General features: G+C 38.3%; 1 protein-coding gene across 3 annotated transcripts; it reads left to right on the forward strand.

Annotated features, from left to right (window-relative positions):
* The first annotated feature begins 918 nt into the window (after positions 1-918).
* C8H8orf33 (chromosome 8 C8orf33 homolog) lies at positions 919-23,118 on the forward strand. Of its 3 annotated transcripts, none has more exons than XM_056536301.1 (8): positions 919-973; positions 8,972-9,024; positions 10,533-10,623; positions 12,034-12,171; positions 14,805-15,403; positions 16,499-16,589; positions 17,527-17,673; positions 22,604-23,118. In XM_056536301.1, the coding sequence occupies exons 2-8, from the start codon at positions 9,016-9,018 to the stop codon at positions 22,825-22,827; spliced, it is 1,299 nt and encodes a 432-aa protein (XP_056392276.1). In that variant the 5' UTR covers positions 919-973; positions 8,972-9,015; the 3' UTR covers positions 22,828-23,118. The 3 variants fall into 3 exon arrangements, with proteins under 3 accessions (XP_056392276.1, XP_056392275.1, XP_056392274.1); XM_056536300.1 differs by lacking the exon at positions 919-973 and adding an exon at positions 1,019-1,284; XM_056536299.1 differs by lacking the exon at positions 919-973 and adding an exon at positions 1,021-1,260.
* The last annotated feature ends 2,503 nt before the right edge of the window (positions 23,119-25,621 follow it).

Consider the following 25,621-nt stretch of genomic DNA (forward strand, 5'->3'; position numbering starts at 1 on the left):
TATCTCACACCGGGGCTGGGATTTTAAAAGTGTTTAAAAGGGATTTTTAAAAGCGTGATTATGTTTTAGGGGTGGGAATCAAACAAGGGTTATGTGAGCCCATGGTCAATGTAGTTTCATGATGAATACATAGCAGCAGAGCAGACATCTTAATACAAAAAGCTGAAGGGTAGATGTGCTGGCGTCTCCCAACCAGGGTGCCTCCAGCTGTTGCAAAACTACAACTCTCAGCATGCTCGGACAGCCGAAGGCAAAACTACAAACTCTCAGCATGCTCGGACAGCCGAAGGCAAAACTACAAACTCTCAGCATGCTCGGACAGCCGAAGGCAAAACTACAAACTCTCAGCATGCTCGGACAGCCGAAGGCAAAACTACAAACTCTCAGCATGCTCGGACAGCCGAAGGCAAAACTACAAACTCTCAGCATGCTCGGACAGCCGAAGGCTGTCCGAGCATGCTGGGAGTTGTAGTTTTGCGGAGGCACCCTGGTTGGGAAACCCTGTGTTGCAAAGCTACGACTATGTTGCAAAGCTGTCCGGGCATGCTAGGAGTTGTAGTTTTCTAACATCTGGACCTCCACAGCTTGGAGACCACTGCTGTTGCCCATAGCAACCAATCAGAGTGCTTCTTTAGTTTTTCAGAGGCATTTTTAAAGATGGAAGAAGCATTGCTTTGGGCAACTGCCCCCCATTCTTCCTCTTACTGTACAAGTTTTGATCAATCTCCTCCTTAATATCTACTATTTATGTGCAGTGCCGCTCAGTGGGGGAGATTTATTAAAACCTGTCCAGAGGAAAAGTTGCTGAATTGCCCATAGCAACCAATCAGATCGCTTCTTTCATTTTTCAGAAAAATGAAAGAAGCGATCTGATTGGTTGCTATGGGCAACTCAGCAGCTTTTCCTCTGGACAGGTTTTCATAAATCTCCCCCATTGTATTGTAGATGTAGGGAGTGTCATCAGTCTTTGCAGGTTGGTTTTCCCTGTGTATTACATGTCACCTTCCATATATCTAAGCATTTCCCCAGTGCAGTCTCTCTCCTAGAATAACATGAAAGTATATGATCCAGGGAGATCCCAGGGTGATGATACAATGTGCCGTCCCTGTGGTTTCAGGATGAATCCTGCACTGAGCAGCACAGCTTTTCTGCCGGAACTTTTGCTCTTGTCTCTGTTCCCACACGGTGGGATGAACGGAGCGAACACAGTAGGGGAGTGAAATCACAGGCGGACACTTCTAACCACCCGTTGTCAGGAAGGTAGAAGTTTACCTGTCTGTATATGTATGTATTGTGTATATATGGTACAGTATGTATTGTATGTATTGTGTATATATGGTACAGTATGTATGTATTGTCTGTATATGTATGTATTGTGTATATATGGTACAGTATGGATGTATTGTCTGTATATGTATGTATTGTGTATATATGGTACAGTATGGATGTATTGTCTGTATATGTATGTATTGTGTATATATGGTACAGTATGGATGTATTGTCTGTATATGTATGTATTGTGTATATATGGTACAGTATGTGTGTATTGTCTGTATATGTATGTATTGTGTATATATGGTACAGTATGGATGTATTGTCTGTATATGTATGTATTGTGTATATATGGTACAGTATGTATGTATTGTCTGTATATGTATGTATTGTGTATATATGGTACAGTATGTATTGTATGTATTGTGTATATATGGTACAGTATGTATGTATTGTCTGTATATGTATGTATTGTGTATATATGGTACAGTATGTATGTATTGTATTGTGTATATATGGTACAGTATGGATGTATTGTCTGTATATGTATGTATTGTGTATATATGGTACAGTATGTATGTATTGTATTGTGTATATATGGTACAGTATGTATGTATTGTCTGTATATGTATGTATTGTGTATATATGGTACAGTATGGATGTATTGTCTGTATATGTATGTATTGTGTATATATGGTACAGTATGTATGTATTGTCTGTATATGTATGTATTGTGTATATATGGTACAGTATGTGTGTATTGTCTGTATATGGATGTATTGTGTATATATGGTACAGTATGTGTGTATTGTCTGTATATGTATGTATTGTGTATATATGGTACAGTATGGATGTATTGTCTGTATATGTATGTATTGTGTATATATGGTACAGTATGGATGTATTGTCTGTATATGTATGTATTGTGTATATATGGTACAGTATGGATGTATTGTCTGTATATGTATGTATTGTGTATATATGGTACAGTATGTATGTATTGTCTGTATATGTATGTATTGTGTATATATGGTACAGTATGTATGTATTGTATTGTGTATATATGGTACAGTATGTATGTATTGTCTGTATATGTATGTATTGTGTATATATGGTACAGTATGGATGTATTGTCTGTATATGTATGTATTGTGTATATATGGTACAGTATGTATGTATTGTCTGTATATGTATGTATTGTGTATATATGGTACAGTATGTGTGTATTGTCTGTATATGGATGTATTGTGTATATATGGTACAGTATGTGTGTATTGTCTGTATATGTATGTATTGTGTATATATGGTACAGTATGGATGTATTGTCTGTATATGTATGTATTGTGTATATATGGTACAGTATGGATGTATTGTCTGTATATGTATGTATTGTGTATATATGGTACAGTATGGATGTATTGTCTGTATATGTATGTATTGTGTATATATGGTACAGTATGGATGTATTGTCTGTATATGTATGTATTGTGTATATATGGTACAGTATGTGTGTATTGTCTGTATATGTATGTATTGTGTATATATGGTACAGTATGTGTGTATTGTCTGTATATGTATGTATTGTGTATATATGGTACAGTATGTGTGTATTGTCTGTATATGTATGTATTGTGTATATATGGTACAGTATGTGTGTATTGTCTGTATATGTATGTATTGTGTATATATGGTACAGTATGTGTGTATTGTCTGTATATGTATGTATTGTGTATATATGGTACAGTATGTATGTATTGTATTGTGTATATATGGTACAGTATGTATTGTGTATATATGGTACAGTATGTATGTATTGTCTGTATATGTATGTATTGTGTATATATGGTACAGTATGTATGTATTGTCTGTATATGTATGTATTGTGTATATATGGTACAGTATGTATGTATTGTATTGTGTATATATGGTACAGTATGTATATATTGTCTGTATATGTATGTATTGTGTATATATGGTACAGTATGTATGTATTGTCTGTATATGTATGTATTGTGTATATATGGTACAGTATGTATGTATTGTATTGTGTATATATGGTACAGTATGTATGTATTGTCTGTATATGTATGTATTGTGTATATATGGTACAGTATGTATGTATTGTCTGTATATGTATGTATTGTGTATATATGGTACAGTATGTATGTATTGTATTGTGTATATATGGTACAGTATGTGTGTATTGTCTGTATATGTATGTATTGTGTATATATGGTACAGTATGTGTGTATTGTCTGTATATGTATGTATTGTGTATATATGGTACAGTATGTGTGTATTGTCTGTATATGTATGTATTGTGTATATATGGTACAGTATGTGTGTATTGTCTGTATATGTATGTATTGTGTATATATGGTACAGTATGTGTGTATTGTCTGTATATGTATGTATTGTGTATATATGGTACAGTATGTGTGTATTGTCTGTATATGTATGTATTGTGTATATATGGTACAGTATGTATGTATTGTCTGTATATGTATGTATTGTGTATATATGGTACAGTATGTATGTATTGTATTGTGTATATATGGTACAGTATGTATGTATTGTCTGTATATGTATGTATTGTGTATATATGGTACAGTATGTATGTATTGTATTGTGTATATATGGTACAGTATGTATGTATTGTCTGTATATGTATGTATTGTGTATATATGGTACAGTATGTATGTATTGTATTGTGTATATATGGTACAGTATGTGTGTATTGTCTGTATATGTATGTATTGTGTATATATGGTACAGTATGTGTGTATTGTCTGTATATGTATGTATTGTGTATATATGGTACAGTATGTGTGTATTGTCTGTATATGTATGTATTGTGTATATATGGTACAGTATGTGTGTATTGTCTGTATATGGATGTATTGTGTATATATGGTACAGTATGTGTGTATTGTCTGTATATGGATGTATTGTGTATATATGGTACAGTATGTGTGTATTGTCTGTATATGTATGTATTGTGTATATATGGTACAGTATGGATGTATTGTCTGTATATGTATGTATTGTGTATATATGGTACAGTATGTGTGTATTGTCTGTATATGTATGTATTGTGTATATATGGTACAGTATGTGTGTATTGTCTGTATATGTATGTATTGTGTATATATGGTACAGTATGTGTGTATTGTCTGTATATGTATGTATTGTGTATATATGGTACAGTATGGATGTATTGTCTGTATATGTATGTATTGTGTATATATGGTACAGTATGGATGTATTGTCTGTATATGTATGTATTGTGTATATATGGTACAGTATGGATGTATTGTCTGTATATGTATTGTGTATATATGGTACAGTATGTATGTATTGTCTGTATATGTATGTATTGTGTATATATGGTACAGTATGTGTGTATTGTCTGTATATGTATGTATTGTGTATATATGGTACCATATGTATGTATTGTCTGTATATGTATGTATTGTGTATATATGGTACAGTATGGATGTATTGTCTGTATATGTATGTATTGTGTATATATGGTACAGTATGTGTGTATTGTCTGTATATGTATGTATTGTGTATATATGGTACAGTATGTATGTATTGTCTGTATATGTATGTATTGTGTATATATGGTACAGTATGTATGTATTGTATTGTGTATATATGGTACAGTATGTATGTATTGTCTGTATATGTATGTATTGTGTATATATGGTACAGTATGTATGTATTGTATTGTGTATATATGGTACAGTATGTATGTATTGTCTGTATATGTATGTATTGTGTATATATGGTACAGTATGTATGTATTGTATTGTGTATATATGGTACAGTATGTGTGTATTGTCTGTATATGTATGTATTGTGTATATATGGTACAGTATGTGTGTATTGTCTGTATATGTATGTATTGTGTATATATGGTACAGTATGTGTGTATTGTCTGTATATGTATGTATTGTGTATATATGGTACAGTATGTGTGTATTGTCTGTATATGGATGTATTGTGTATATATGGTACAGTATGTGTGTATTGTCTGTATATGGATGTATTGTGTATATATGGTACAGTATGTGTGTATTGTCTGTATATGTATGTATTGTGTATATATGGTACAGTATGGATGTATTGTCTGTATATGTATGTATTGTGTATATATGGTACAGTATGTGTGTATTGTCTGTATATGTATGTATTGTGTATATATGGTACAGTATGGATGTATTGTCTGTATATGTATTGTGTATATATGGTACAGTATGGATGTATTGTCTGTATATGTATGTATTGTGTATATATGGTACAGTATGGATGTATTGTCTGTATATGTATTGTGTATATATGGTACAGTATGTATGTATTGTCTGTATATGTATGTATTGTGTATATATGGTACAGTATGTGTGTATTGTCTGTATATGTATGTATTGTGTATATATGGTACCGTATGTATGTATTGTCTGTATATGTATGTATTGTGTATATATGGTACAGTATGGATGTATTGTCTGTATATGTATGTATTGTGTATATATGGTACAGTATGTGTGTATTGTCTGTATATGTATGTATTGTGTATATATGGTACAGTATGTGTGTATTGTCTGTATATGTATGTATTGTGTATATATGGTACAGTATGTATGTATTGTCTGTATATGTATGTATTGTGTATATATGGTACAGTATGTATGTATTGTCTGTATATGTATGTATTGTGTATATATGGTACAGTATGTATGTATTGTCTGTATATGTATGTATTGTGTATATATGGTACAGTATGTGTGTATTGTCTGTATATGTATGTATTGTGTATATATGGTACAGTATGTGTGTATTGTCTGTATATGTATGTATTGTGTATATATGGTACAGTATGTATGTATTGTCTGTATATGTATGTATTGTGTATATATGGTACAGTATGTGTGTATTGTCTGTATATGTATGTATTGTGTATATATGGTACAGTATGTATGTATTGTCTGTATATGTATGTATTGTGTATATATGGTACAGTATGTATGTATTGTCTGTATATGTATGTATTGTGTATATATGGTACAGTATGTATGTATTGTCTGTATATGTATGTATTGTGTATATATGGTACAGTATGTATGTATTGTCTGTATATGTATGTATTGTGTATATATGGTACAGTATGTATGTATTGTCTGTATATGTATGTATTGTGTATATATGGTACAGTATGTATGTATTGTCTGTATATGTATGTATTGTGTATATATGGTACAGTATGGATGTATTGTCTGTATATGTATGTATTGTGTATATATGGTACAGTATGTGTGTATTGTCTGTATATGTATGTATTGTGTATATATGGTACAGTATGTGTGTATTGTCTGTATATGTATGTATTGTGTATATATGGTACAGTATGTATGTATTGTATTGTGTATATATGGTACAGTATGGATGTATTGTCTGTATATGTATGTATTGTGTATATATGGTACAGTATGTATGTATTGTATTGTGTATATATGGTACAGTATGGATGTATTGTCTGTATATGTATGTATTGTGTATATATGGTACAGTATGTATGTATTGTCTGTATATGTATGTATTGTGTATATATGGTACAGTATGTATGTATTGTCTGTATATGTATGTATTGTGTATATATGGTACAGTATGGATGTATTGTCTGTATATGTATGTATTGTGTATATATGGTACAGTATGTGTGTATTGTCTGTATATGGATGTATTGTGTATATATGGTACAGTATGTGTGTATTGTCTGTATATGTATGTATTGTGTATATATGGTACAGTATGGATGTATTGTATGTATTGTGTATATATGGTACAGTATGTGTGTATTGTCTGTATATGGATGTATTGTGTATATATGGTACAGTATGTGTGTATTGTCTGTATATGGATGTATTGTGTATATATGGTACAGTATGTGTGTATTGTCTGTATATGTATGTATTGTGTATATATGGTACAGTATGGATGTATTGTCTGTATATGTATGTATTGTGTATATATGGTACAGTATGTGTGTATTGTCTGTATATGTATGTATTGTGTATATATGGTACAGTATGGATGTATTGTCTGTATATGTATTGTGTATATATGGTACAGTATGGATGTATTGTCTGTATATGTATGTATTGTGTATATATGGTACAGTATGGATGTATTGTCTGTATATGTATTGTGTATATATGGTACAGTATGTATGTATTGTCTGTATATGTATGTATTGTGTATATATGGTACAGTATGTGTGTATTGTCTGTATATGTATGTATTGTGTATATATGGTACAGTATGTGTGTATTGTCTGTATATGTATGTATTGTGTATATATGGTACCGTATGTATGTATTGTCTGTATATGTATGTATTGTGTATATATGGTACAGTATGGATGTATTGTCTGTATATGTATGTATTGTGTATATATGGTACAGTATGTGTGTATTGTCTGTATATGTATGTATTGTGTATATATGGTACAGTATGTGTGTATTGTCTGTATATGTATGTATTGTGTATATATGGTACAGTATGTATGTATTGTATTGTGTATATATGGTACAGTATGGATGTATTGTCTGTATATGTATGTATTGTGTATATATGGTACAGTATGTGTGTATTGTCTGTATATGTATGTATTGTGTATATATGGTACAGTATGTGTGTATTGTCTGTATATGTATGTATTGTGTATATATGGTACAGTATGTATGTATTGTATTGTGTATATATGGTACAGTATGGATGTATTGTCTGTATATGTATGTATTGTGTATATATGGTACAGTATGGATGTATTGTCTGTATATGTATGTATTGTGTATATATGGTACAGTATGTATGTATTGTCTGTATATGTATGTATTGTGTATATATGGTACAGTATGTATGTATTGTCTGTATATGTATGTATTGTGTATATATGGTACAGTATGGATGTATTGTCTGTATATGTATGTAGTTATGTTTATATATGGTGTATGGTGTGTGTATATGTGTATGTATTGTGTGTATAGGTTTATGTATTGTTTGTATGTATGGGGTGTGTTTATATGTTTATCAATGTATTGTCTGTATATGTATGTAGTTATGTTTATGTATGGTGTGTATATGTTTATGAAATTGTATGTGTATATATTGTGTGTTTATCAATGTATGGTGTGTATAGGTTCATCAATGTATTGTGTGTGTGTATGTATGTAATGTGTGTATATGTTTCTGTATGGTGTGTGTGTAAATGTTTATCTGTGTGTGTATGTATATATTGTGTAAATGTGTATGTATAGTGTGTATATGTTTATCAATGTATTGTGTGTGTGTGTATGTATGTATTGTGTGTATGTATGTATGGTGTGGGTATATGTTTATCAAAGTATTGTGTGTGTATATATATTGTATGTGTGTGAATGTATTGTATTGTGTATATGTTTATGTATTGTGTGTATGTATATGTTTATGTATTGTGTGTGTATGTATGGTGTGTATAGGTTTATCACATGTTTCTATTTGTTTATACTACTGCATTGTTAGGGACATGTGAGAACCAGAAGTCCCAGCATGCAGGGTGTACTCGAGGTGGGGAATACACGCTGTATTGTCTACTCTATGATGGTTTTATATGGAAATTGTGATTCTGTTTTATTTTTCTGAACCATTCACTCAGCGCTGCTATGAGAGCATCCTGGGGTGGAATAGTATAACGCCGGCATGGAGGAGGTGAGTTATGGGCCTGTTTCTAAAAAGGAGATTTTACTGACTTTTACAATGCACAGCCTTTTAGAAGTGACCCCTTAAACTAATACAGACTACCCCACTCCCGCCCGACCATACACTCTACATAAATATAGCCCCCCAGAAAGAACACTTTCTGACAGTAGAGCAGACCCCTTCAGACTGCACACCATAAATAAAATGTACACCCCCTAAATATATACCCGACCCCAGAGGAGACCTCCCTATGTAAATAAACCTCTGTAATAAGCAGACACCAGACAATACCCCCTAAATAATTACAGACAGTAGAGTAGACCCCCTAAATAAATGCAGACCTCTGTAAAAAAAAAAAAAATATATATACAGCCTCTAAATAAATGAAGACCTCTTAAATAAATTTTGACCCCCAGAGCAGTTCTCCCAAAATAATTACAAACCCCCTTAAATTTAGACCCTAAAACAGACTCCCTAAATAAATCTGACCAAGAGAGCATTCCTCCCTAAATAAATTAAATACAGAACCTCCAAACCTCAAAGCAGACCTCCTAAAATAATTACAGACCCAGGAGCAGACCCCTTAAATTTAGACCCTAGAGCAGGCCCCCAAATAAAAACAGACCCGTTAATAAATGTAGGTACCCTTAAAACAGACCCCAGAGAAGACCTCTCCTATATAAATACAGACCCCAGGCAAGACTCATGATACATATAAATACCCTAAACCAGACCTCCCTAAATAAATACAGATCGCAGACAAGACCTCCCAAAAAAAGAGACCCCAGAGCAGACCCCCTAGACACTTACCCTAGAGAAGACCCCCTAAATAAATGCAGAGCACCCTAAATACATACAGATACCAAAACAGATACTAGAGTCTCCTGTTTCCTGTAACTTGTAGTCCTCCTTCCACCCAGACGCCACAGCCCCACATTAATGAGTTGTTAATCTTTAAAGGAGTACTCCGGTGGAAAACATTATTTTTTTTTTTTTTAAATCAACCTGTGCCAGAAAGCTAAACAGATTTGTAAATTACTTCTTTTAAAAAAGCTTAATCCTTCCAGTACTTATTAGCTGTTGATTACTACAGAGGAAATTATTTTCTTTTTGGAACACAGAGCTCTCTGCTGACATCACGAGCACAGTGCTCTCTGCTGACATCTTTGTCCATTTTAGGAACTGTCCAGAATAGGCGAAAATCCCAATAGAAAACATATGCTGCTCTGGACAGTTCCTGAAATGGACAAAGGTGTCAGCAGAGAGCAATGTGATCATGAAGTCAGCAGAGAACACTGTGGTCATGATGTCAGCAGAGAGCTCTGTGTTCCAAAAAGAAAAGCATTTCCTCTGTAGTATTCAGCACCTAATAAGTACTGGAAGGATTAAGATTTTTTAATAGAAATAATTTACAAGTCTTTCTGGTACCAGTTGATTTAAAAAAAAAAAAAAAAAAGTTTTCCACCAGAGTACCCCTTTAACCGAATCGATTGAAACAATTGATGTTCCATTCTCAGGCTCCGAAAGGGACGTTTGAAGATGAGTTAAATTGGTGTATCAATCAGCTGGAAACTGGACTTTTGCGCCGCAATCCAACTCCTAGACAAGGTCAGTGTGTGATGTGATCCTAGACTAGTGTTTCCCAACTGGTGTACCTCCAGCTGTTGCAAAACTACAACTCCCAGCATGCCCAAGAGTCACAGCGGTGACCTACCCAGATCCCTCGCCACTGCAGTCCCAACGCCACCTGGTCCTCTACGCTTCTTCTGATGACGTGCCTACCCTGCAGGAACTGTCTGCTCAGCCAGTCATTGGCAGAGGTAGGTCACCGCTGTGAGCAGTTCCTGCAGGTTCCTCATTTCATTGGAAGTAGAAATAAGTGGGGAGGACTGGGTGCCATCAAAGTGGCATGGGATTGGGGTAAGTATAGGTTATTTTTTATATTTTGGCAGCACCTGTTAGTTTTTTTTTTTTTTTTTAACAATCCCTGGGGAGAGGAACAGGTTGGCAATCTCTGTATTATGGTATTGTTGTATATACAGTACTCCTATATACATGCATAGGTTCACAATTGGCAGGATAGAATCACGTTGTAAAGTATATGCAGTTAATATAGGTTATCTTCAAACTATTGGTGCCAATCTTTTTGGCGATTTGATTCGCCATGGCTGAATCCTAAAAAGTTTAAAGGGCGTTTATGAGATTAGAAGAACATGGCTGCTTTATTCCAAATACAGCGCCCCTCTTGTGCATGGGTGGGCTGTTGGTATTGCAGCATTCACTTCACCACGCACAGCCTATGGCCTTGTGTGGGAGAATAAACCCAAAAAAGTGCCTTTCAACTTTGAATACTACTGAAGGCTGTGACAGGCGAAAAACAAAAACAAATGGTCTATTCATATGATCATTTATATTCTATTATATCAATAATATACATCCAGCATAGAAAATAGAAGAAATACGAAGGTAGTCACTCACCATTAAATTCTTTAGTTGCAATACAAAAGTGCACAAACACTTCCCGGAGAGGCGCTTTTGTGCAGATGCCAGGGGCTGGCAGGCTCAGCGCTTGCTGTAATCAGATGACGGCCGTTTCACGTGATTCAGCAGATCTTTTGAAGTGTGTGAATCACTTGAAACGGCTGTCATCTGATTACAGCAAGCGCTGAGCCTGCCAGACCCTGGTGTCTTCACAAAAGCGCCTCTCCGGGAAGTATTTGTGCACTTTTGTATTGCAACTAAAGACTGAAGAATTTAATGGTGAGTGACTACCTTCGTATTTCTTCTATTTTCTACGTTGGATGTTTTATTGCAAGCACATTAGAAGGTTTAAGCACCACCTAAAAACTCCCTGACCCATAAGGGAACATAATCTGAAGCAGAGTTCACATTATGTAAAGGTAGTCTACGGTTTCTTTGACTTTAGAGGGGTAGTCCGCTGCTCAGCGTTTGGAACAAACAGTTTGTTCCAAACACTGAGCAGTGGAGTACCCCTTTAAGACTATATCTATATTATAGTTGCAGACACTCAACGGGTCCTGCGAGTCCTCCTCTCTCGGAAAGCTCCCTTTGTTAAGAAGAGGCAGGTGATGAACCAAGTATTTGGAAATTACCGTCTTAAGATGGCGGAGGAGAGACGGACGCAAGAACAAGCAGGTGAGTGTAGTAACTAGTGTACGCTCATGGTTATAGCCCTTCGTTTGTATAGGAGTCATGTAGATAGCTTAGAGTTTTCACTCCTTCAGTAGCAAGCCTGCCCATGTGTGGCCTATAGCGAATTCTAAGTTAAAAGAGTACTCCGGTGGAAAACACACACACATATATATATATATATATATATATATTTATTATTATTATTATTATTATTATTATATATATATATATATATATATTTTTTTTTTTTATCAACTGGTGCCAGAAAGTTACAGATTTAGTAAATTACTTCTATTAAAATATCTTTACCCTTCCAGTACTTTTTAGCAGCTGTATGCTACAGAGGAAATTCTTTTCTTTTTGAATTTCTTTCTTGTCTTGTCCACAGTGCTCTCTGCTGACACCTGATGCCCGTATCAGGAACTGTCCAGAGCAGGAGAAAATCCCCATAGGAAACCTATGCTGCTCTGGACAGTACCTGACACGGACAGAGGTGTCAGCAGAGAGCACTGTGGACAAGACAAAAAAGAAATTCAAAAAGACAAGAATTTCCTCTGTAGCATACAGCTGCTAAGAAGTACTGGAAGGGTAAAGATTTTTTAATATAATTAATTAACAAATTTGTTTAACTTCCTGGCAACAGTTGATTTACATTTTTTTTCCACCGGAGTACCCCTTCATCAAAGAGGGTTCCCTTGTTCAGGATCCACAGTAGCACAGCTATAAAGAGCATCTCCTACTCTGAAGGGCCTGTCCTGCATTACACATGCTCATTGAGGTGTAATGCTTTATTAGGGGTGGGTGGTTGAAAGAACAGCAAATGAATTATCAGTGGTCGTCGATGTACAGGAGCCCTAAGCTTCTGGCACCACCACTTTGCACACCCTGTAGGACATAGGTAGTGGGATTACATAATCATACTGACTGCGTCCATATCTGTTTGCCATGCCTGGCTAGCTGGGGCAAGATCAGCACCCAGAGAGGAAGGTAAATATCTATGTACACAATGTATTAATTAATTCATAAATAGGTATGGTATATTAATTTATATTGGGGGCACAATGTATAATTCATATATGGGGGCATAGTGTATAATTATAAAGGCACAGTATATTAAGAAATTCATATATGGGGCATGATATATTCATATATAAGGACACAGTGTATAATTCATATACGGGGTCACAGTGTGTAATTAATATATGGGGACACTGTATAATTTTTATATATATATATATATATATATATATATATATATAGGCACAGTGTATAATTCATATATGGGGTCACAGTATAATTTACATATATATGGGCACAGTGTATAATTCATATATGGGAACACTGTATAATTTACATATATATAAGGGCACAGTGTATAATTCATATATGGGAACACTGTATAATTTACATATATATAAGGGCACAGTGTATAATTCATATATGGGAACACTGTATAATTTACATATATATAAGGGCACAGTGTATAATTCATATATGGGGGCACAGTATAATTTACATATATATAAGGGCACAGTGTATAATTCATATATGGGAACACTGTATAATTTACATATATATAAGGACACAGTGTATAATTCATATATGGGGACACTTTAATTTACACACATATATATATATATATATATGGGCACAGTGTATAATTCATATATTGGGACACAGTATAATTTACATATATATAAGGGTACAATGTATACCGTAATTCATATATGGGGCACAGTATAATTTACATATATATAAGGGCACAGTGTATAATTCATATATGGGATCACTATAATTTACATATATATAAGGGCACAGTGTATAATTCATATATGGGACACTATAATTTACATATAAATATATATGGGACAGAGTGTATAATTCATGTATGGGGGCACAGTATAATTTACATATATATATATATATATATATATATGGGCACAGTGTATAATTCATATATGGGGACACTTTAATTTACACACACACACACACACACACACACACACATACATATATATATATATATATATGGGCACAGTGTATAATTCATATATTGGGACACAGTATATTTTACATATATATATAAGGGCACAGTGTATCATTCATATATGGGGGCACAGTGTATAATTCATATATATGGGGGCACAGTATAATTTACATATATATAAGGGCACAGTGTATAATTCATATATTGGGGCACAGTATAATTTACATATATATAAGGGCACAGTGTATAATTCATATATGGGGGCACAGTGTATATTGAATTTTAGGTCTAATGTGTATATTATAAGGACTTTCTGGGGGTGGCACAGTTTCAGGAGATATAGTATGTAAATCCCACCCCGGGTTTCTCTTTATTATCTAGCTCAGTGTTTCCCAACCAGGGTGCCTTCAGCTGTTGCAAAACTACAACTCCCAGCATGCCCGGACAGCCAACGGCTGTCCGGGCATGGTGGGAGTTGTAGTTTTGCAACAGCTGGAGGCACCCATGTTGGGAAACACTGATCTAGCTGATCACTGGGGATCCCAGCAGGAGAACACCTTTTGGTGATCTGATTGATTCCTCTAGTCTCCTGCAATTAATAGAATCCTATTAACAATTGCTCACTAATGAACTTTCTTTCCTTTTTAAGCCAATAATTCCTCAGAACCAAAGATTCAACAAGTGGCTGCCCAGGAAACCCAAAGTGTCGTCTATAGAAAGAGTTCTAAGGATGTACAGAGTGGTGCTGGGCACTGGTTCACCCCTTCTAGTGGAGATTTTACCTTTAACTTCTTCCCTGATCAAGAACAGCAGGATACAGAGGGTATCCCTAAGGATGGAACGGAAGATCATGCCAAGGAGACGAATTGTACACAGACTAGCCAGCAGGATGGTGACGTATGTCTAGATAGTGGATCCCAGTTCACCTTCAGCTTCCAGATCACAGAAGAGGCATGTAGCACTTCAGAGAGCTCTGCGGTGGCGAGTGCTGAACATGTGGCTCCGGGAGTTGTACATGAAAGTTTGTCCCAGAACAGCTGTAACTTAGGCAATGCAGCCAGTACCTCAGGGATGACAGATGATCCGACTGAAAAGACCGAAGATTTAGAAAAAAATACTGCAGACTCCCCAAAGAAGAAGAAGAAAAAAAAGTCCAAGTCTAAGAACACGCTTGCTCAGGTGCAAAACAAAGTGGAGGAAGGTAGAAAAAACACCGGGCCAGTCCCACCACAGAAGGAAGAACCTAAGGTAGGATCATGGGTTTTAGGAGAAGAGAATGCATGGGCTGGTCCCTGTAGGACCACCACTGAATAGGATTGCTAAGCTTGGGCTAGAACCATGCCTTGCTGCAGGAACCATGGCACCCGTACCTACTAATACTGAGTTTTTCTAAATTGGACAATTACCAATACTTTTTATGTCATGTGACAGCAGAGGTGGCTCTAAATTTTGTGAACCCTTATGCGAAAGTCGAACAGGAGGCCCCACGGACACTCCTAATTAAAGGGGTTATCCAGGGAAAAAATTGTTTTTTATATATATCACCTGCTCCAGAAAGTTAAACAGATTTGTAAATGTGTAAAAGCATGTCAAAGTTATTACAACTTTAAGAGACATTGGCCAGATTTGAAAAATTGGTAAAAACTGGTGGCGTCTTTAAAGGAGTACTCTGGTGAACATCAACTTGTGCCCTATCCACATAATACGGGATAAGTAGCTACCGGTAGATAGCACGCGCTCCATTCATTCCTATGGGAGCGCCGATGGTGCCGAGAGCTGTACTCGGGTCTTTTTGGCACTCCCATAGGAATGAATGGAATGCGTGCCGGCTGCATGCGCTACTTACTGAGGACCAGGTCCTGTCCTGGTGTTTGTGGGGGGCTCTAGCGGTCAGACCCCCTGCGATGAGCTACTTATCCCCTATCCTTTGCATAGGGGATAAGTTATTTTTCACCGGAGATCTCCTTTAAGGGGTTAATGGAGGGGACCTATTGGCGGACACTGATGATGTCCGCGCCATCAACAGTTATTGGGGACATTTGCTGGCCTACAAGTCCGTATACTAGTATCTGCTCCGATACCAGTGTCAGGATATCCCTAGTTTGCAGGTTGTAGAGTAATTTTAACATTTTACTGAACAGAAAGATGTTGTTTCTTAAACTGCATTATTTTCAAAGCGTTGTGCAGGAATAGAAAAACATGGATTCTTTCTTCCAGAAACAGCGCCGTACCTGTTTTTAGCCGGAATTGCAGCATGTGAATGGTGTTCAGCTGCAGTACCAGGGATGCAGTACCTGTGGCCGCAAACGACACTCTTTGAGTAATGTTCTGCTTTTTCCCTAGTCAGGAGCCGATGAACTGCGGAGGGAGCTGGATTGGTGTGTGGAGCAGCTTGAAATAGGACTACAGCGTCAGAAGTCTACTCCCAAACAAGGTGAGAATTGTTTGCCCAACGAACATCTTCTTTTTGGGTAATCAGACTTTTCCTTCCAATGACGTCCGGTATACCCAGTTAGGGTGTTACTGGAAGGAAGAGTCCAATGTCACAGGTCAAGTGACTTGCCGGTGAAGTGAAAAGAAAAACTGTGACCTGTAGCCGAATGTGACCTGAGCTCCTAGGGGTTAGGATTAGGGATAAGGGTTAGGGGATAGGATTAGAGGTTAGGGGTTAGGATTAGAGGTTAGGGGTTAGGAATAAGGGGATAGGATTAGAGGTTAGGGGTTAGGATTAGAGGTTAGGGGGATAGGATTAGGGGATAGGATTAGGGGTTAGGAATAAGGGGTTAGGATTAGAGGTTAGGGGGATAGGATTAGGGGTTAGGATTTGGGTTAGGGGTTAGGAATAGGGGTTAGGAATAGTGAGATAGAATTAGGGGTTAAGATTAGAGGTTAGGGGTTAGGAATAGGGTTAGGGAGTGAGAGGGAGATGGGTTTTAAAGCAGAATCGAGTGTCCCTGTGTCACATTCTGCTACAGGGACACCTTTTTCTTCATTACAACGGTAGAGCAGAAAATGGGCACATTTTTGGGAGTGTAAGTTACTCATTTCATATGAGCAAATTGGGAGGGGGCTCTCTGTTTTGGTTCACAGAGTAATACTGACTGCCCTCCTGCACCATCCCTTAGCTGCGGTCTCCAAACTGTGGCCCCCCAGGTGTTGCAAAACTACAACTCCCATCATGCCTGGACAGCCAACGGCGGTCCGGGCATACTGGGAGTTGTAGTTTTGCAACACCTGGAGGGCCACAGTTTGGAGACCATCGTTTTTAAAGGAGTAAACATTTTGGCTGATCAGTATTGTGGTCTCAGTATAATGGTTATGCATACGGTAATAATTTTCTATGATTATGTTTATATCTTTCCTGTTGGTAGCGGAAGAAGCGCTACGTGCAATAAAGACTCTGCGTAGTGAAAAAGTACCATTAGTAAAGAAACGGCAAGTCATGCGGGTAATGTTCGGGGATTACCGTCACAAGATGGAAGAGGAGAGGATCAAACAGCTGCGACTGATGCAGGCCGGTGAGTACTAGAACACGGTGAGGACTTTACATGATGTGCAGCCCACTGTCTCTGAGGCCTTAGTTGTCTGTTTACTCTACATTTGAGAATGAGGAAAGGTGAAGGATTAAATAGGAGGTGTATGTGAAAGTAAAGTGCTCCACCTTTTAAGGCTGCTTTCACACTATAAAAATGAATCTGTTACAAACTTCCGTCAGAAAACCCATGTTAAACGGCCGTTAAACAATCCCATTCAAGTCTGTGGTATTTTTTTATTACCCGTTATGACTCGTTATAGTCCGTCATGAATAACGGCCGTTAGTTGTGATGGGAGAAATAACGGAACATAATTTTTCGCCCGTCACAAGAAACGGGTAAATTAACGGACGTTATTTTTAACATTGAAGTCTATGGCAAACGGATGAGCCTTTATGTCATCCGTTTGCACCTGGTTTACAATATACGTTATTACTACATTAGTGTTTGTACTACTACCCCCATCATAGAACAGAGTCTGTTCCATGATGGGGGTTGTAGTACAGGGGCTGAGGGATTGATCGCACCGGGTTTCACTTCTGAGACTCGATGCGATCAGAAGTTATTAAGCAGGGGAGCGGGCGGCAAGCTCCACAACCCTGCGATGTATTGTGTGTTTTAACTTTCATTTTTAAATCCCCCGCTGGCAGCCCTGAATGGCCGGTACTGAGGAGCCATTCAGGGCTCCTGCCGGGGGATTTAAAAATGAACATTGTGAGTAGCAGGGGGCCGTGTGTATATTAAAAGCTCTTTGGGGGGCAAGATATATAGCGCTGCAGGGGGTGGGGGGCAGACATACAGCCTATATATCTAGCCTAGCGCTTTAATAATATGCCCTCTTCAGCGCATTAATAAATGTATACCACCCACCAGCGCAAGTATAATGTATCCCCCACCGGCGCATTAATAAATATATACCCCCCGCAGCGTATGTATAATGTTCCCTCGCAGCACAGCCATCTATATACATATGTCACTGCTGCGCTATGGATGAAAAGCATTCTAGCAGCAGCATTGGCCGGCACGATGCTGCTGATAGGAATAATTTTCATTCATAGCGCAGTGCTGGCATATGTATATAGATGCGCTGTGGGGGGCAGATAACACCATGGGGGAGATTTATCAAAACCTGTGCAAAGGAAAAGTTGCTGAGTTGCCCATAGCAACCAATCAGATCGCTTCTTTCACTTTGCAGAAGCCTTGTTAAAAATGAAAAAAGTGATGTGATTGGTTGCTATGGGCAGCTCAGCAACTTTTCCCCTGGACAGGTTTTCATAAATCTCCCCATATATGTCTGCTCCCCCCCAGCGCTTCTATATACATATACCCCTGCAGCGCTATGAATGAAAAGTATTTCTATTAGCAGCGCATAGTGTCAGCAGACGTCTGTAGTAGTCCTGGCTGTTGAAGTCTGTTATAACAGGTCTTAACGGATGAATATTTATGCAGTTGTCAGCACACGTTATTTCATCCCTTATTATACATCCATTTTCACACAAAAAAACGGACATTTAATAACGGATGAATGTTCATAGTGTGAAAGCAGCCTAAACACCATAAGGGCCCATGCACACTGCAAAAATTCTGCAAGAACTTTCCTTGCTGAAATTCTCAGCGGAGCAGGGCCACCCGATATCAGACACCGGCTGCACCTAGGAGCATCGCTCTCTTTGCTGGTCAGGATTTTTCGTATGTATTGTAGTTCTTCCTCAGTTGGAACCTTGTAGCAAGAGTCCCAGGGCAGACTTCTGCTTTCACTTTATAGCTTCTCAGCTGGTAAGTTAGTGCCATATAGCCAGGTTATATAGTGTGTGTGCGTGTGTGTATATATAGATAGATATAAATGTGTGTATGTATGTTTATTATATAATAAATATAGATGCAAATCATAAAATGTTGCAGTATCTTGTAATTCCTTTTTTATTGGACTAACAGAATTTTGTAGAGAATCTTTCGGGATTCCTCCCTTTATCAAGTCCAAAGCAAATCTAAGCTCACAAGCAGAAGACACAGGTTACATCTCACAAATCTGCAGGGGTTAAGACAATAGATGTGGAGATTTCACACTTAGATGGGCCATAAATTGTCCTGTTATGGGAACATAAACTAAATAAATCTATTTAGTCTATGTTCCTATAGCCTATGGCCCATCTTAGTGTGAATTCTCCACATCTATTATCTTAAAGGGGTTCTCCAGTGCTTACACATCTTATCCCCTATCCAAAGGATAGGGGATAAGATGCCTGATCGCGGGAGTCCCGCCGCTCGGGACGCCTGCGATCATGCACGCGGTACCCCATTTGTAATCAGTCCCCGGAGCGTGTTCGCTCTGGGTCTGATTACGGGCGACTACAGGGCCGGCGGTGTGTGACGTCACGCCTCCGCCCCCGTGTTTATGTCATGCTCCGCCCCTCAATGCAAGCCTACTGGAGGGGGCGTGATACAAACTGATTACAAACGGGGTGCCGCGTGCATGATCACGGGGGTCCCCAGCTGCGGGACTCCTGCGATCAGGCATTTTATCCCCTATCCTTTGGATAGGGGATAAGATGTGTGCGCACCGGAGAACCCCTTTAACCCCTGCATATTTGTGAGATGTAACCTGTGTCTTCTGCTTAGATTTGCTTTGGACTTGATAAAGGGAGGAATCCCGAAAGCTTCTCTACAAAATCCTGTTAGTCCAATAAAAAAGGTATTACAAGATACTGCAACATTTTTTGATTTGCATCTGCATCACTGGACTAATATGGCTACTCAAATTTACTACATAATAAATATATATATATGAACCAATAAAATCCTTTCTAAACGCAGGCTCAATTTCAATGTATTGCAAGTTGTGAATAACGAAACACAATATATACACCTAAAAGCGCCCCAACATATAAGCCCCCCACAAAAATAATGATACATAAGTTAACTAAAAAAAACTCACAAAAATATATTTAAAAATAGTATTAGAATACATACAAAGACAGAATAGAAGAATTAATGTATATCTCAGAGTAATTGAAAGTAAATTGAAACGCAATAAGTGGATACTGGGGTGAAAGTTCTGTTGTAATAAATATGTCTGATAAAAAGGTAACTGCTTCATACAAAAATGTTAAAACTAACAAAGGACACAATGCCAAAAGATTTGAAAAAATCACAAAGTGAACAGTGCATACATATAGTTAGACAACCACGTTAGGTGCACAAGTGCCATATAAGTGTGAATAAAAACATATGAAAAATATACAGGCAATGAAAAACAAATAACAATAGCTATGTAGATATATAGTAGAGGCACACATGAAAATATATCCCATTTTCTGGTTTTAGATTTTAGGTTAACTGTGTGATACCAGTTAGGTTTTATAGGATGTGAGGAAATTCAAAGGGATCTTATATCTACCTGGGTGACGCACACTATTGTTGCCCTTAAATCTAACAGTTGCATTACTTATTTCTGTTAATACACTGCAACACTGATTGACAATCAATTTCACATGCTGTTGTGCAAATGGAACAGACAACAGGTGGAAATTATAGGCAATTAGCAAGACATCCCCCCCAATAAAGGAGTGGTTCTGCAGGTGGTGACCACAGACCACTTCTTAGTTCCTATGCTTCCTGGCTGATGTTTTGGTCACTTTTGAATGCTGGTGGTGCTTTCACTCGAGTGGTAGCATGAGACGGAGTCTACAATCCACACAAGTGGCTCAGGTAGTGCAGCTCATCCAGGATGGCACATCAATGAGAGCTGTGACAAGAAGGTTTGCTGTGTCTGTCAGTGTCCAGAGCATGGAGGCGCTACCAGGAGACAGGCCAGTACATCAGGAGATGTGGAGGAGGCCGTAGGAGGGCAACAACCCAGCAGCAGGACCGCTACCTCCGCCTTTGTGCAAGGATGAGCCCTGCCAGAGCCCTGCCAGAGCCCTGCAAAATGACCTCCAGCAGGCCACAAATGTGCATGTGTCCATTCAAACGGTCAGAAACAGACCACACACACTACTGAGCCTCATTGTGACTTGTATTAAGGACATTACATAAAGTTGGATCAGCCTGTAGTGTGGTTTTCCACTGTGATTTTGAGTGACTCCATATCCAGACCTCCATGGGTTGATAAATTTGATTTCCATTGATAATTTTTGTGGGATTTTGTTGTCAGCGAATTCAACTATGTAAAGACGAAAGTATTTCTTACGATTTAGTTCATTCATTCAGATCTAGGATGTGTTAAATTAGTGTTCCCCTTATTTTTGTGAGCAGTGTACTTAGGAATAGGGGGGCATTCAGTTGATGACATAGGCATACTGCTTAAAGGGATACTCCGGTGCTCGAGTGTTCTGAACATTTTGTTCAGAACGCTCGGAGCCGGAGGCCGTGATTGTGACGTCACGGCCTGCCCCCTTGTGCAGTCACACCACGCCCCTTCCATTTATGTCTATTGAAGGGGACGTGTCAGCCAACACACCCCCTCCCATAGAAATGAATTGAGGGGGCGTGGCATGACAGCACAAGGGGCGTGGTTGGGATGTCACGACCACTGCCACAGGAACCCGACGTTTGTTTAGAACGCAGTGGGACCTCCAGGATCAGGCATCTTATCCCCTATCCTTTTGGATAGGGGATAAGATGTCTAGCAGCGGAGTAACCCTTTAAGTGTGTGTGTGTCTATATAGATATACCAGCTGAGTACTCGGCATTGTCTGGTCTTCTTACCTAAACCTTTTGGGAGAGGAAAAGCAACAATGACACTCCCATCCTCATATCCCGACCTCCAATTCTGTTGCCTTATCATGAACCCTCCCCTCACGAACTATTCTGTTTTTGTTTTTTTTGTGCTATAGGCAAACAGTTAATAGACCCTCCAGCTTTTGTTTATTTGAACCCTGACCTTTGACTGTATTTTTATTATTATTTCTTACAGCTGCTAAATCGGCAAAGATGACTGAAGTGACTCTGACAGCGAGACAGAACAGCAGCAAGGTTTACCGGAAGAGTAATCACAGATCCTCGAGGAACACCGCACCGAGTCCTGCTCCTGCCGATGCTCAGCAATCCTCCGATAAGACAACAGAAGCGCCGTCTCCTAGTCAGCAAGAATTCACCTTCAGACCTTCCCAGGAAGCCTTCTGCTTTAACTTCTTCTAATAGGAAGAATGACTCCACATGCCCCCTCCCTCCCTTTTTTTTTTGTGGACTTCTTTGCCCTTGTATTGCCTGGGGGGGGGGATTATTTGACTTTTCTTAGGCTGACGATCACTGAACAGTAAGCCAATGAATGACAAATTGGTATTGTTGTTTATTACATGGTGTATTATAGAAATGGTTCAGCTAAAAAAGAAAATTTTTTGTTTTTTTACCAAAATAAAAGTTTGAAAATTGTTTATTTTCCGGATATATTATCTATTTAAGCTGAATAAAATGGTAAAAGGATAATTGTCCCCCTTAAGTGTCTGTGTAATTTCTGTGGAATTGTGCATTGGGCTCTGTTTACACTGGCATCATGTTGTCTGTATTTTAGGCTGAATTCACACTTCTCCATTAAAGGCAACGCATTTCTGAGCGGATTCCGACGAAACAATAAAACTTGTATGGCGGAGTCAACAAGTTCTACAATGTGAATGGTGGAGCAGAATCCCACTGAAAACAATGAAGCTCTGCTGCAACAAAATTTCCGAGCAGAATCTGGCAGAAAAATTCTGTCGTGTTCACACGGCAGTCTGTCCCCGTTTCCCCCCCCCCCCCTTTACGTTCCGTTGTTGCTGCTTGTAAACGGTTGTAAAATAATCACAAAGAAAAAACGGATACAGTAAATTTAACATTGAAGTCTATGGAAAACGGATGAGCCTTTAATGTCATCCGTTTGCATCAGTTTTTTTAATCCCGTTTTTTGATCCGTTTTTTACTTTTGAGCATGTAAGAACAAAAAAAATTTTTTTTTTTGTTTATTAACTGAAGAATTACCAATACAAAAGGATAACATCCGTTATTGTCAATTTTTGTTTTTGTTTTTGACAGGAGAAGAACTGGATGGTTTTAGACGCACATGTGAACGCAGCCTTACAGGTTTGTTTGGGAACTGTAGCTTTGTTAGCTGATGTTGGGGGTTGTTGGCTTCACTTAGGTGAAATATTCAATGAGTTGTCTGTGTGCAATATGTGCTGCCCCATCCTTATGACGTTTGTTCTTCTTCACTCTGCAAAGCCATTTTTTTCTTCTTCGGCATCTTCAGCATCAGATGAGGATGAGATTGCATCTTCCTCCAGTTCTGTGGTGCCTAAGAAGGGTGCTTCTGATTATTTTTATTTATTAAAAAAAGACAAAATGCATTCCTTAATTTAAATAAGTAAAGAAAATGGTAGAAGATGATCCTTCTAAGGAAAACCTGCCAAAGCAAGCTTTTTTTTTATTTTCCTGCAGCCGGTCCTTTTTCTCTTCCAGGTCAACCCCTCTTGGAGTCCTTGATTAGGGCTGAGTGGCACAAGCCAGAAAAAAATCTGACATGGGGTCCAGATTTAAAGCCGCATATAACATGGATCCGGGGCGCTCAGAGGCATGGGATTCTGTTCCCAAGGTAGATTTGGTGGTGGCAAGACTTTAAAAAAAAGTCTATGTTCCCATCTGATGAAGTGTCCCTCCTGACGGATCAGAAGGGCGGAAGGTTCCTTGAAACATTTTTTATTCTTCCGCTGCCATGTCTTGCAAAGCCTCGCTTGCATCTATCCCAGTAGGTAGAGCTCCGGATCTGGCTTTCTTGCCTCACGAAGGATCTCCAGGAAGGGGTGCCAAGAGAGGAAATTCTTCAGGACCTTCCAGACATGAAACTTGCTGCAGATTTTTGGGCCGATTTTCCCCTTGATGCTGTTAAGCTGGCTAGGATCTTTAGAGTTAAAGGAGAACTCCGGAATAGGAAAATTATCGTCCATACTGCCAGCAGTAAATAAAATAAACAGGTACATACCTTCCTTTGCTCCCCTGGTGCCTCCGGTAACCGTCTCTGGTCTCCGCCGTGGTCCTCTTCCTGGTTGTTGGTGGTCGGGGAGTCATACTGCAGCAGCAGCATACCAGCAGCAGCAAAGTCCCAACTTGGCCGGCCATAGGCTGAGCGGCAGTGTGACGTTTTCGGCCCCGGTACCTGCTGCCGGGTCTAGAAACGTCACACCATCATCCGACGCGTGGGTGACATCTGTGATCTCGAGAGTATCTGCCTTTGATCTCAGAGATCTTCCTCCATACAGGTTTTTCATCAACAGACAAAATGTCCATGTCAGTTCACTCGTCTCAGAGTTTCTCCAAAAAGGTGCTCTAGAACCTGTACCAGTCGGTCAAAAAGGTGTATGTATATTCCAGGGTCTTTGCAGTCCCCAAAAAAGAAGGTTCTTGGAGATTAGTCATAGACTTGACCACCCTGAATACATTTATAGTCAAGAAAGGATTCAAGATGGAATCTATCTGTTCGGTTGTAGCAGTTTTGGAGCAAATGATCTCATGGCTACAATTGATTTGAGGGATTCATATCTACACATCCCCATCCTCAAGTCACACTACAGATTCCTCAGAGTAGCACTCCTTATGGATCACCAAATCATGCATTTCCGGTTTAAGTGTCTTCCATTTAGCCTGTCATCAGCACCACGAGTTTTCACGAAGGTGGCAGTGGTCTTAGCAGCGCATTTTAGGCTGCAAGGAGTGAATCTCGTGCCCTACTTGGATGATTGGCTGATTCTGGCTTACTGCAGAGATCTTATGCTTTATCACATTCAGCTGACACTTTCAGTATTGGAGAATCATGGCTTCCTGGTGAAATCTCATCTGTCTCCAACATCCCTGTGCTAGTTTCTAGGCTTCAGGATCCATTCATCTACCATGAGGCTGTTTCTTTTGGAGGACAGGATCCAGAAGCTGACATCAGAGGTTGTCAGACTGACCAGTTGCACAGAGT

Source organism: Hyla sarda, chromosome 8 (genome assembly GCF_029499605.1).
Source record: "Hyla sarda isolate aHylSar1 chromosome 8, aHylSar1.hap1, whole genome shotgun sequence".
In the NCBI taxonomy this organism is placed as follows: domain Eukaryota; kingdom Metazoa; phylum Chordata; class Amphibia; order Anura; family Hylidae; genus Hyla; species Hyla sarda.

What these genes read in the sequence shown, in the direction of transcription:
- C8H8orf33 (XM_056536301.1), top strand. An exon ending in CACAGAAGGAAGAACCTAAG is followed by an intron (nt 15,404 to 16,498) that starts GTAGGATCATGG and finishes CTTTTTCCCTAG; the next exon opens with TCAGGAGCCGATGAACTGCG. An exon ending in GAAGTCTACTCCCAAACAAG is followed by an intron (nt 16,590 to 17,526) that starts GTGAGAATTGTT and finishes TCCTGTTGGTAG; the next exon opens with CGGAAGAAGCGCTACGTGCA.